The sequence below is a fragment of the Mytilus edulis genome, chromosome 2 (genome assembly GCF_963676685.1).
Source record: "Mytilus edulis chromosome 2, xbMytEdul2.2, whole genome shotgun sequence".
Lineage (NCBI taxonomy): Eukaryota > Metazoa > Mollusca > Bivalvia > Mytilida > Mytilidae > Mytilus > Mytilus edulis.
The window spans coordinates 82363484-82378180 of NC_092345.1; the positions used below are offsets into that span (position 1 = coordinate 82363484).

Consider the following 14697-nt stretch of genomic DNA (forward strand, 5'->3'; position numbering starts at 1 on the left):
CCTGTCATATTCCTGCATTGGTACAGACATTTTATTATGTAGAAAAAAAGATGGATTAAACCTGGTTATATAGCTAGCTTAGACTTCACACTTGTATAAAATTAAATTATATTGACAACACATCAAACCAATGGATAACACCTGTCATATTCCTTCATTAGTACGGACATTTTCTCATTTAGAAAAAAAGATGGATTAAACCTGGTTATATAGCTAGCTTAGACTTCACACTTGTAAAAAATTAAATTATATTGAAAACACATCAAGCGAATGGATAACACCTGTCATATTCCTGCATTGGTACAGACATTTTATTATGTAGAAAAAAAGATGGATTAAACCTGGTTATATAGCTAGCTTAGACTTCACACTTGTATAAAATTAAATTATATTGACAACACATCAAACCAATGGAGAACACCTGTCATATTCCTGCATTGGTACATACATTTTCTTATGTAGAAAAACAATGATGGATTACACCTGGTTTTATAGCAAGCAAGACTTCACACTTTTATGAAATGAAATTATATTGACAACACATCAAAATGGTGGATTCAACCTGGTTTTATAGCTAGCTAGACTTCACACTTGAAAAATTTATATTGACAACACATCAAAAGAATGGATAACACCTGTCATATTCCTGCATTGGTACAGACATTTTCTTATGTAGAAAAAATGGTGGATTAAGCCTGGTTTTATAGCTAGCGAGACTTCACACTTGAATGAAATTAAATGTATTTTATTTCGTTTGAAAAGTCCGTATTCAAATGGCAAAACCAAAGGCTCATACACATCAATGGATAACACCTGTCATATTCCTGCATTGGTACGGACATTTGGTGGATTAAACCTGGTTTTATAGCTAGCTAGACTTCACACTTGTAAAAAATTAAATTATATTGAAAACACATCAAGCGAATGGATAACACCTGTCATATTCCTGCATTGGTACGGACATTTGGTGGATTAAACCTGGTTTTATAGCTAGCTAGACTTCACACTTGTAAAAAATTAAATTATATTGAAAACACATGAAGCGAATGGATAACACCTGTCATATTCCTGTATTGGTACAGACATTTTATTATGTAGAAAAAATGGTGGATTAAACCTGGTTTTTATGTTAGCTAGACTTCACACTTGGTTACAATTGAATTATATTGACAACACATCAAACGAATGGATAACACCTGTCATATTCCTGCATTGGTACGGACATTTTCTCATTTAGAAAAAAAGATGGATTAAACCTGGTTATATAGCTAGCTTAGACTTCACACTTGTATACAATTAAATTATATTGACAACACATCAAACCAATGGATAACACCTGTCATATTCCTGCATTGGTACATACATTTTCTTATGTAGAAAACCAATGATGGATTACACCTGGTTTTATAGCAAGCAAGACTTCACACTTTTATGAAATGAAATTATATTGACAACACATCAAAATGATGGATTAAACCTGGTTTTATAGCTAACGAGACTTCACACTTAAATGAAATTGAATTATATTGACAACACATCAAACGAATGGATAACACCTGTCATATTCCTGCATTGGTACAGACATTTTCTTATGTAGAAAAAATGATGGATTAAACCTGATTTTATAGCTAGCGAAACTTCACACTTGAATGAAATTAAATGTATTTTATTTCGTTTGAAATAGGGTTTTTCCCGTTTGCTATTTGTAGTATTATTTATAGATGGGAACTACTATAACTAGTTCGGATACTGGTTTTGTAACAGTATGTACTATTTATAAGTTTGATGTTAGGTGCAGGAGGCACGAGGAAAGTTTTGGCGGTTTTTATGGTGGGGTTTAAAGATACTATATAAAGTTTTTGATTTAAATGTATTAGTATCGAAGGTGCTCGCAGTTACGTCGAATTGAAGTTGGTCACATAGGTATATGTGCAGTTGCTGCTATGTTTATTGTACGCACAGGCGTTGGAGGTATTAGCCGGGGGGGAAAAGAAACGATGCGAAAGAGGAACAATGTTATATGTCATGTGTTTATACATTGTTTCAATCGAAGAAATATGTACAATAAAGTAAAATAAAATATTGTATCGCAAGAGAAAATAATATGTTACTGCGAGCAACTAATCCTATATCTGTGTTTGTCTTGTTTACAGCTTATTGAATTTAGAGATTAAATGCTTTAAATTCGGACGAGCAGGGCGAGGGAGAATTTAAATTATATTGACAACACATCAAACGAATGGATAACACCTGTCATATTCCTGCATTGGTACGGAGATTTTCTTATGTAGAGAAATGATGGATTAAACCTGGTTATAAAGCTAGCTAGACTTCACACTTGGATAAAATTAAATTATATTGACAACACATCAAACAAATGGATAACACCTGTCATATTCCTGCATTGGTACGGACATTTTCTCATTTAGAAAAAAAGATGGATTAAACCTGGTTATATAGCTAGCTTAGACTTCACACTTGTATACAATTAAATTATATTGACAACACATCAAACCAATGGATAACACCTGTCATATTCCTGCATTGGTACATACATTTTCTTATGTAGAAAACCAATGATGGATTACACCTGGTTTTATAGCAAGCAAGACTTCACACTTTTATGAAATGAAATTATATTGACAACACATCAAAATGATGGATTAAACCTGGTTTTATAGCTAACGAGACTTCACACTTAAATGAAATTGAATTATATTGACAACACATCAAACGAATGGATAACACCTGTCATATTCCTGCATTGGTACAGACATTTTCTTATGTAGAAAAAATGATGGATTAAACCTGATTTTATAGCTAGCGAAACTTCACACTTGAATGAAATTAAATGTATTTTATTTCGTTTGAAATAGGGTTTTTCCCGTTTGCTATTTGTAGTATTATTTATAGATGGGAACTACTATAACTAGTTCGGTTACTGGTTTTGTAACAGTATGTACTATTTATAAGTTTGATGTTAGGTGCAGGAGGCACGAGGAAAGTTTTGGCGGTTTTTATGGTGGGGTTTAAAGATACTATATAAAGTTTTTGATTTAAATGTATTAGTATCGAAGGTGCTCGCAGTTACGTCGAATTGAAGTTGGTCACATAGGTATATGTGCAGTTGCTGCTATGTTTATTGTACGCACAGGCGTTGGAGGTATTAGCCGGGGGGAAAAGAAACGATGCGAAAGAGGAACAATGTTATATGTCATGTGTTTATACATTGTTTCAATCGAAGAAATATGTACAATAAAGTAAAATAAAATATTGTATCGCAAGAGAAAATAATATGTTACTGCGAGCAACTAATCCTATATCTGTGTTTGTCTTGTTTACAGCTTATTGAATTTAGAGATTAAATGCTTTAAATTCGGACGAGCAGGGCGAGGGAGAATTTAAATTATATTGACAACACATCAAACGAATGGATAACACCTGTCATATTCCTGCATTGGTACGGAGATTTTCTTATGTAGAGAAATGATGGATTAAACCTGGTTATAAAGCTAGCTAGACTTCACACTTGGATAAAATTAAATTATATTGACAACACATCAAACAAATGGATAACACCTGTCATATTCCTGCATTGGTACGGACATTTTCCTATGTAGAAAAAAATGATGGATTAAACCTGGTTTTATAGCTAGCTCGACTTCACACTTGAATGAAATTAAATTATATTGACAACACATCAAACGAATGAATAACACCTGTCATATTCCTGCATTGGTACGGACATTTTCTTCTGTAGAGAAATGATGGATTAAACCTGGTTATATAGCTAGCTAGACTTTACACTTGTATAAAATTAAATTATATTGACAACACATCAAACGAATGGATAACACCTGTCATATTCCTGCATTGGTACGGACATTTTCCTATGTAGAAAAAATGGTGGATTAAACCTAGTTTTATAGCTAGCGAGACTTCACACTTTAATGAAATTAAATTATATTGACAACACATCAAACGAATGGATAACACCTGTCACATTCCTGCATTGGTACTGACATTTTCTAATGTAGAAAAAATGATGGATTAAACCTGGTTTTATCGCTAGCTCGATTTCACACTTGAATGAAATTAAATTATATTGACAACACATCAAACGAATGGATAACACCTGTCATATTCCTGCATTGGTACGGACATTTTCTTCTGTAGAGAAATGATGGATTAAACCCGGTTATATAGCTAGCTAGACTTTACACTTGTATAAAATTAAATTATATTGACAACACATCAAACGAATGGATAACACCTGTCATATTCCTGCATTGGTACGGACATTTTCCTATGTAGAAAAAATGGTGGATTAAACCTAGTTTTATATCTAGCGAGACTTCACACTTTAATGAAATTAAATTATATTGACAACACATCAAACGAATGGATAACACCTGTCACATTCCTGCATTGGTACTGACATTTTCTAATGTAGAAAAAATGATGGATTAAACCTGGTTTTATCGCTAGCTCGATTTCACACTTGAATGAAATTAAATTATATTGACAACACATCAAACGAATGGATAACACCTGTCATATTCCTGCATTGGTACGGACATTTTCTTATGTAGAAAAAAATGATGGATTAAACCTGGTTTTATAGCTAGCGAAACTTCACACTTGAATTGAATTAAATTATATTGACAACACATCAAACGAATGGATAACACCTGTCATATTCATGCATTGGTACATACATTTTCTTATGTAGAAAGAATGATGGATTAAACCTGGTTTTATAGCTAACGAGACTTCACACTTAAATGAAATTAAATTATATTGACAACACATCAAACGAATGGATAATACCTGTCATATTCCTGCATTGGTACGGACATTTTCTTATGTAGAAAAAAAAATGATGGATTAAACCTGGTTTCATAGCTAGCTCGACTTCACACTTGTATAAAATTTAATTATATTGAATACACATCAAACGAATGGATAACACCTGTCATATTCCTACATTGGTACTGACATTTTCTTATGTTGAAAAAAAATGATGGATTAAACCTGGTTTTTTTAGCTAGCGAGACTTCACACTTGAATGAAATTAAATGATATTGACAACACATCAAACGAATGGATAACACCTGTCATATTCCTGCATTGGTACGGACATTTTCCTGTGTAGAAAAAATGGTGGATTAAACTTGGTTTTATAGCTAGCTCGACTTCACACTTGTATAAAATTAAATTATATTGACAACACATCAAACGAATGGATAACAACTGTCATATTCCTGCATTGGTACGGACATTTTCCTGTGTAGAAAAAAATGGTGGATTAAACCTGGTTTTATAGCTAGGTAGTCTTCATACTTATATAAAATTAAATTATATTGACAACAATGCGTGAATAAAACAGAAAGACATAATAGGTAAAAAAAAAAGTAAAAGAAAAAGGTTTACAACAGTCAACATAGTGTTATAATCTTAATCACTATTAAAACAAACATAACCGATCATAAAGTTTTGAGTTTGGTCAACCCTCAGGGTCAACCACTTTCAAAATGATGTACCCTTCATTGTTCCAATACTTTTAGAATGTACGCAATGACATAGATATATATTTAAATTTAATATTCCGAACGTTAAGAATATGTTGCTTAAATGCACGTATTAGATAAGGAAAGTTCATTAAATAAACGTATTTTGAAGTTTGCCCTTGATTTATCTTATCAATATATATATTTGTAAATGCAAGTACACAATTGAAACATTACTTGTCTTAGAGATATGAAGATCATTTCTCACTTGCTACTTTTTCTAAATTATATTTTTATCGCAAATGCCATTCAGCAATTAGCACCAGTTCCGTCAGAACATTTCCTTTTGCATGAAATTTTAGATCACCTCGGGAACTATCATGTTTATTGGAAGTTTAACCAAACACATATAACGTTCGAGGTACATGTAAAAACAAGAGGATATGTAGGCTTAGGATTTTCTCCTAATGGTAAAATGTATCCTTCTGATGTAGTTGTTGGCTGGGTGAAAGATGGAGTGCCCCATTTTTCGGTAAGTTTTAACATTTCTATTCGTAGTTTAAGATTTCTTCTATAGTTGTTGGAGGCTCTGCAGGGACGAAATAAAACTGGCACGCAGTTGACAACTTTCCTAAAAAATTGGCCTTAAGGTCAATCTAATTGTTGCTCTGGGAGATTTGTAAATTGTAACCGTTTTTGTTTTTAAACGGAGGTATACGAAAGTAAACATTTTGAAAAATTGCATCTGAAACACTAGTAAGTAATGTTTTCCTATTATTCGTTGTAGGACATACAACTATATGTTATTTGAAAAATATGAAAGAGTAAAACTATGAAAAATTGAATAATGAGCCTGAAATTTTATTTCAAAGCAGCCACATCATACGCGTTAGGCAGTGATATACGAAAACAATAAATGTATCCCTTTTTTGACATATAACCTACTCAGCTTTTATACAGTATAAATATAAAATGTTGAAATTGCTACGGGTTTTCTGTATGATACCCTATATATTCTTTTACATTCACATACATAATGTTTTATTTTAACACATTGATTGTTTTATGTAGGACTATCACACTGTCAGTCATTTCCAGCCAGTAAAGGATGTTTCACAGGATTGGACACTTCTTCATGGGGAAGAGAATAATTTTGGAACAGTTCTTAAATTTGAAAGACTATTGAGTACGTGTGACGAGAATGATACTAATATTGTTGTAAGTTTTTTGTCTGTCCGAAACTTTAAAAATTTTCAAAAGTTTCCAAAGAGAGTGCTACCCCTCTAGTTACTTTCTTTCAATTCTAAAACAAAAGAGTATCAAACCTTAAGTGTTAAGGTATAATAGCACCATTGATTTCCCTCATTAGTCCTTTATAACTTTAGAATTTATCTTTGTTTCAAATAAAGAAATACATGGCATGAGTAACGATTTATCCAGTCCAGTACTACAGACCAAATCTCACATAACATTTCATTGCATGTAATAAGAAAATAACCATCACTGGAAGTTAGCCAATCAAACGTTTACCCCCTTTTTCCGGTGTACAAGCTCTAGTAACCATGTGACCTCAAGTTTCCAAAATATTCTGTAGAAAAAAGAAATACAAACATATGGTGCTTAGAAATACCCAAGATATATGTGTATGATTTTTTTTTTACTCCTATTAGATGTATCAAAATTAAATCCAATCCTGATTTATCATTATTCCATTGAAGGATGACACAATGCGAATAATATTTTCTTATCACCCTGACGACCCAACCGACGATAATCATATGCCTTGGCACGGTGCTACAAGAAGAGGCGCTAAAAGTGTATTATTATTATCGACATCAAAACAGTATAAACTTCCCAATGATAGTCAGACTAAAGATCTGGTCCATCATCAAGTAAGTAATCAGTATAACTTTATTTAGGAGAGCTATTGACATACTCATTGAGATCAGATAAACAAAAGTTTTTTTCCAGACACAAATAGTCGAAACGTATATACAAACCACAAGCTATAATGTTATGTAGGATATTATGTTAAATTGAATACAAATTATTTTCGTGTTTGCGAATGCAACTCTTGACTATACTCATAACAAAGGTATATAATACATTGAAAGACTCCTGTGATTTTCATTTACATTCGCTATTTGTACTATTTAAAACATAACGTGTTTTGGGGAAGAACAAAAATGCACTATATATCAAACACCATTACACCATATAACATATACCACACGCGTTATACTAATTTTTATAAAAAACTTTAAAGGGTTGTACTAACGATCTCTTGTCGTAATTACTAACGATAATAATATCAGTAAAACAGTTTTTGGGGGTCTCACGCGAGAAGTTGCAATGAACTGAAGCAACCCTTTCCATCTCCCTAACTGCTAACATGACATTATCGTTTCTAGAGTTATATATTTGTATCCAAACTGCTAACATGACATTATCGTTTCTAGAGTTATATATTTGTATCCATTGTAGGCAATTTATATTCATTTAGTAATTTTTTGTTCTAACAGTTTCATATTCCATCTAAACGTACAACATATCAATGTAGAGTTTATTCATTGGAGGATATTACAACTAAACATCATACGATAAAGGTAGGCACGAACGATTAACTTTGTTAAAGGACAGGAAAATAATTAGGGTTTCGAGGGGTTCTTAATAGATCATTTTCAAATATTTTTTTTTATCGAAAAGCTAATTTTATTCTAATTTAATAATATTTTTATGTCTTTTAAATTGATAACTATCTGAATAAAAGATTAGACATTTGAATTATGGGAAAGGTATTATTTTGCATTTTATATGAAAAGAAAATGAAATTCTATCTGATAAGAAACTGTATACATTTTAATATACTGCAAACAGTAGTTGCATATTAAATCTAAAATGCGATATTTTTAAGCAATTTAATTTTTGATCAACAGTTTGAGGCTGTAATACAAAAAGACCATGAACCATTTGTACACCACATGAATGTTTACAAGTGCCATAACTATCCACGAAAGTACATAGGACGAAATTTTGAATGTTACGCTGTTCCTTTAGATATGATGCCTTGTGGAAATGTTGTAGCAGGCTGGGCTGTTGGCAGTGGTGTAAGATAAGAAAAAAATTAAGATAATACCGGTGAAAAAACAATCATAATCACATAAATATCATACATAAAAAAACCAAATGAATTACATTCAGGTTTCAACTTTTATTCGGAAGGTCCTTAACATAAACACAATTGACACAGGGCAAGTGCCTAAGTCGATCAAAGTTTAGGCAAATATCAAATAACTTCAACAGAGTTTATTAAAGAATATTCAAGCATCACCTAATATAATTGAACGAAAAATAAAAAAAATTAAAAAACGACCGATATGCTCCCAATTTGGGAATGAAATTTGTCAAAACCATAAAAATGAATTGTTTTTCCTTCTATGTCAACCCTATCTGTCGAATACCTTTTTGAATTCAAGAATTCATCAAACAAGATATCAAACATTACTCGTTGGAATTGCAATAATGACTTGCTAAATTAAGATATTTGTTTAAACTATGAATGTCTTTACTTTACACGGAAAATAATACGGAGAATACACACTATAACATCCTGAAAATTTCTTTGATCGAAGTTTTATTCGAAAAAAAACCGTGAAAATATACTAATTCATAAAAAAGTTATCGTCATGTACATAGACTTTTTTTGTGTTATGCACTGACTATTGTTGATAGCGTAACAAACATTTCCTAGCACCAGTTAAATTTCACTTGAATCTACTGGTTTCTTTTCAGCCTTTTCATTTTCCTCCAAATGTTGGATTACCAATTGGTGAAAATGAAAATGAATATGCATACATCATCGAAATACATTATAATAATCCCGGAGCTATTACGAGTAAGTTGTAGATAATGTGTTGAATATTTTTAAGTTTTTTTTTATTTAAACACATGAATAACCTGACCTGGTAGAGAATGTGTGATTTGTATTCAATACAAGATTATTATTGTTATTATCAACTATAACCTTAATCAAATAATGCAATTAAATTATGTATATATGTAGGACTCTAAAGTGCGATGGTACTCTAAAGTGCGATGGTCACGCTAAAGTGCGATGGTCTACGCCAAAGGACGATGGTGTATCACGCTAAAGTGCGATGGTTGTTTGTTTGCTAAAGTACAATGGTATATCACGCTAAAGTGCGATGGACCAATATGATAAGGTTCGACGGCTTAAAATGTACATGGATAAAAAAGAAAGTCTTTTTGCAAAAGCTAGTATGCTAAAAGAAGGAAGAAAGATACCACAGGGACAGTCAAACTTATAAATCGAAAATAAACTGACAACGCCATGGCTAAAAATTAAAAAGACAAACAGACAAACAATAGTACACATGACACAACATAGAAAACTAAAGAATAAGCAACACGAACCCCTTCAAAAACTTGGGGTAATCTCAAGTGCTCCGGAAGGTTAAGCAGATCCTGCACCACATGTGGCACCCGTCGTGTTGCTCGTGTTGTAACAAATCCGGTATTTAAAGGTATAACATATGTGATAACTTTATGATTTACCGGTAGGCTTAAGTGATAGTTTCTAAATTCAGAAGATCTACCACATTGTCGGAATAAATAACATTTGTATAAGGCGTTAAGCTTTAATTTAAAATGCGAGAAAAAGCGATATTCGTCGAGCTTTCTCATTTTCCGTGAAAAATACATGTTATATTTTCCTACACTGTACAAACTATGTTTTAGCCGACAATTTATAATTTACGCTTAAAAGCACGAACCTTTATTTTACTGACGTTTCTTTTCAATAAAATCGATATTATTTTAACGGGGACCGTTTTCTACCAATAGAAGCAGGATACACGATACCTATGCGTAATTCTATTTTGTATCTATATAGTAAAATGGTCGACTGCAGGACACACGTTCTTCTTCCAGCATCCGAAATAAATAAACACACGAAGCACGATTAGGTCTGAAATTAAGTCATGGACATTTGGTTTAACAGTTGTCAATCAAATATTCTTAATTTATCTTCCGGCATATTCATTTTTAATTTGTATAAACAACTGTTAACGTCATAATCCAAGTACAATTCTTACGTCTATACTTTCGCGGACCATCGGACTTTAGCGTATACCATCGCACTTTAGCGTGACCATCGTACGTTAGCGTCCCCATCGCACTTTAGAGTCCTACATATATATATTACAAAGCATTGTAAAACATTTAATTATAACGAATGAGGAATAAGTGTTTCCACCTCTTTGTAATATGTAGATGCCTGTCTAGAGTACAAAACTGTGTAAAAGCCTTATAAGTTTATAATGTGATACACAAAATACGAACTTTGGCTTGTATAACAAGCATTGTATTCAAAACAAATTATTTGTTTACAGCATAATGTGTGTAACGTTGGGCAAAAGAAATAATTTCAGTAATCATGCCATATATGTCCAGCTTCTACAAGCTTGTGTATCGTTTGGTGTCACCATTTGAAGTTATCTTAACTGTGTTTCTATTTTCATTTGTTGTTAATGGAGCTGAATTAGTTGTCAGTGGTTGCAATGCAAATACTCTCATATCTGTACTTATAATTCAAACTGTTTTACTAGTAATAATTTCGATTGTTTATCAATTTTACGTTTTTTAAGACATTGTTGACAGCTCTGGTATAAGGTTCACATATACTTCACACTTACGTCAGTACGATGCAGGATTATTGACGGTTGGAATGAGGGAAAATCGTCAGCATATCATTCCACCTCACTATAACGAATTCAAAGTACAAATAGAGGCCACGAAGGAATGTATATCAAAGGTATTTGTTTCACTGTGATATTTATAAAGCTTATGCAAAATATCAAGGTTGTTCAATGTAAGATAAAAAAAATAATTCACATAGTTTTTCACTGCCCCCCTCCTTAACTTAATTTGGGAAAAATTGATTGACCAAAATGGATATATGTAAAATCGATTTTAGATAACAAAACTTACAGCAATTTTATCCTACATTGATCTTTTGATGACGTCCCGAAGAAGAAATCAAGTTCTGAGTTAATGTTTGACAATTCATTAATATAACAGAATAAAAAATTATACTTATTCTTCACATTGATTTTGAACTTGTTGAAGACAATTAAACAAGCAAATGATCGAAATAAAGAAACATAATTGAACATTATACTTATTCTTCACATTGAGTTTGAAACTAGCAATTGATGGAAATAAAGAAATCTTAAAAAGCAAAAAAAAAATATTATCTAGTCGGTGTTTGTTTAAAACAAAATATTGAAGTTTACCGCCTTGCATACACTTATCTGACGTTTTATCGGACTGGCGACTAATGGCACAGGTACCCCCAAACAACCCTGATTTGTGTCGGGTTCTTGCTTTTCAATCTTACGTGGAGTGTTGTGTGGACTATTGTATGTGTGTTCATTTGTCCTTTTGTTCATACTTATTACTCGGTTTTTCTGCGACTAATGTTTTTCTTAGTACCGTTCGTATTACCTTAAAAATCTAAAATGGTGAAACACTTTTAAAATTATTAAGCTCAAAATACCCACACAAAATATAAAAATACATTGGTAAGCAAGTCTTTGATTATTTATATCTTTTTGTCAACTGAACAATTCCAGCACTGTATCAAATCATTAACAAAACAGTTTTGTGGTAACCTCGGAAAATTCCACCGACCAAACGTTTGAGTCGACTCCTTGATTATAAAAAGAATTCCACTGATCAAACGTTTGAGTCGACTCCTTGATTATAAAAAAGAAATGCAAGTTGTATAAATGGATCTCTTTTGCATTAAATAATTTTACCATCTGCATATAACTGCAAAATACTGACGTAGAAAACATTTTTGAACACCTATCAGTTATAAAATATATTGATTATTATCATTCTGTAAATCTGTTCAGATCTATTAAAAATCAATCCAAAATAAAAGCAACCTAAGTACTTTTTATGTTATTGAAAATTATAGGGTCTAACAGATGCTTCCATAGATGAAATAAAATTGTTTGCAGTATGGCAGCATGCCCATCTTTTAGGGAAGGGCATTACAACAAGGCATCTCAGGAATGATGTCGAACTGGAGCCTATTGCAGAAGATCAACATTATGACTTTGATTACCAAGAAACAAGGCTCTTCAGAAAAGAAGTTCCAGTGAAAAAGGTATGTTAAAGCTGGGAGAGTGAAGTTGAAATGTTAGTTGAAAGATTCCGATATCAAAGAACTAATTTCGTTTTTTTCTTAGAGTGAATTAGTCAAATTCTGTAAAGAAAGATTAAAATCGGAGATCATGCATTCATTTTTGCATTCCTTTATAACATTAACGGTACCAATTTTTCCCGCACCGGATCCGTCGTTAATGAGAAATTAATATTCAAACAAACCAAAATTCTCGAAAATCGAAATATGTTGTCGAATGAAGACAAATATCGCAGTTTTTCCTTTATTTTTCAAGCATTAAACACTGAATTATTAAATAAGATAGATTATATGAGTGTTCTACAAGAGTTCCATCGTTTTAGTAAGCACAATTTTAGGTGCGTACGTTTTACTGTAAACTCTTTTACACGCATACACAGACCAATTTACATTAAGAAGCATCTTATAGCATAAAGTGCTTCAGTGCATCTCATACAATGTGTACTTGTCAACTTTTTTAAAGCCAAATAGGACTGCTAAACCAAGCATTAATTTTTTTGGAACCATCTGATTTTATATTTTTTCTCCTTTTCGCTATTTTTCAGGGTGATAGTATCAGAGTAGAATGCACATACGACTCTTCTTTGCGGAAAAACATAACATATGTAAGTATCGCCCTATGTTAATAAAACATTGCCCGTAGTGCGCTGACCAATTGTTGGTATGCAACAGACGCTTTTAGCTGAATTTGATTTTTGATCAAAATGATAACAGTAATCTGCCTACCATGATGTCACTGTCTAGATGCAAAAGGTAAACAAAAACATGACAAGTAATTGGCATTGGACGAACATTGAGATTGAAACTACGATTGCAGAGTATTTCCAAAGTAAACTGTTATGCGTTTGATCAATGTTATGTTTGTCAAACTATATCAGTTAATCATTTGATCCTTGGTGCTCGATTTTTTTTTGGAATCAATTCATTTTCTTCCGGGGTCTGTATCAAGAAAATTCATATAGAACACAGGGTTATGATTACCCTTATAATTGAGAACTATTTATACCAATCGGGGCAACTAGAAACGGGTGTGTCTTTAATGCAGTAGAAAAGGCAAAAGAAAAAAAAGGAGTGGGTTCTAGCAACTCAAAAGTCAAATATAAGGCTACTGCCAAATTTCGATGTTTATACTGTTTGTTGTTTCACTTATGCACGCTACTCAAGGATTGACGCAATTGGCAGGTCCCTTTGAAAAACGTACATGCAATGTTTTCAGAGATGTGAGAAACAAAGTGGAAAGGGAAAGAGAGTGCTCAAATGCAATATTTAGTATCTTGTTTTACTCTTAATGAGAACTTACTGAATTTAAAATCAAAATTGATTTATTTCTGGCACAACGATTACATCAAACTAAATTGTTTTCACATTACATGTAATTACAGGAAGTTAGTTTAATTTTAATATTGTTGTTGTTATATTTTTAATAGGTAAATAATGTTTGTCTTGAGCCGAATATGTCTTTCATACACATTGGGTTTGATTTTGTAGGGAGGACTATCAACTGAAAACGAAATGTGTTTCTCGTTTATATACTATTATCCCCGATTTCCATTGTATATTACCAGTCAGTCTCTTATTTATGATACCATTCCTGGTCATTCTTCATTACTATCGTATTCATGGGATGATCAAAGCTCTCTTGATGAAATGGTTAATCTAGTGGAAACTTATGATTGGACAGATGACTCAGTCAGAAGTAAATTCCAACAAGACGTACTCAACAGTACCCTGCATAGCACCTGCAGCTGGAAACAGTCACCAGTTGTATGTTAAACTTATTTATCTTGCTGTTATGTTGAACCATGTTATCTTATTTAAAGTTTAATATAGTTTTGCATCTGGACTGGTATCTATTAAAGGATATCGATGCTTATGACAGGTATTAATATCATGTTAAAGGGATTTTCCGGCTATCATATCTTTGTGAACGTTTCACGCTCATACTAATTTTTCATA

The 14697-nt window shown here is 32.3% G+C and overlaps 1 protein-coding gene across 1 annotated transcript in view; it reads left to right on the forward strand.

Annotated features, from left to right (window-relative positions):
• The window catches only part of LOC139511041 (uncharacterized), a 29063-nt gene that overhangs the window by 12966 nt on the left and 1400 nt on the right, over positions 1–14697 (forward strand). Inside the window, exons 11-20 of the mRNA XM_071297610.1 lie at positions 5743–6042; positions 6582–6728; positions 7229–7402; positions 8033–8116; positions 8447–8617; positions 9303–9405; positions 11177–11343; positions 12514–12705; positions 13287–13346; positions 14230–14505. Of these exons, the coding sequence (XP_071153711.1) occupies positions 5743–6042; positions 6582–6728; positions 7229–7402; positions 8033–8116; positions 8447–8617; positions 9303–9405; positions 11177–11343; positions 12514–12705; positions 13287–13346; positions 14230–14505 (1674 nt within the window). The remainder of the gene's footprint in view (positions 1–5742; positions 6043–6581; positions 6729–7228; positions 7403–8032; positions 8117–8446; positions 8618–9302; positions 9406–11176; positions 11344–12513; positions 12706–13286; positions 13347–14229; positions 14506–14697) is intronic.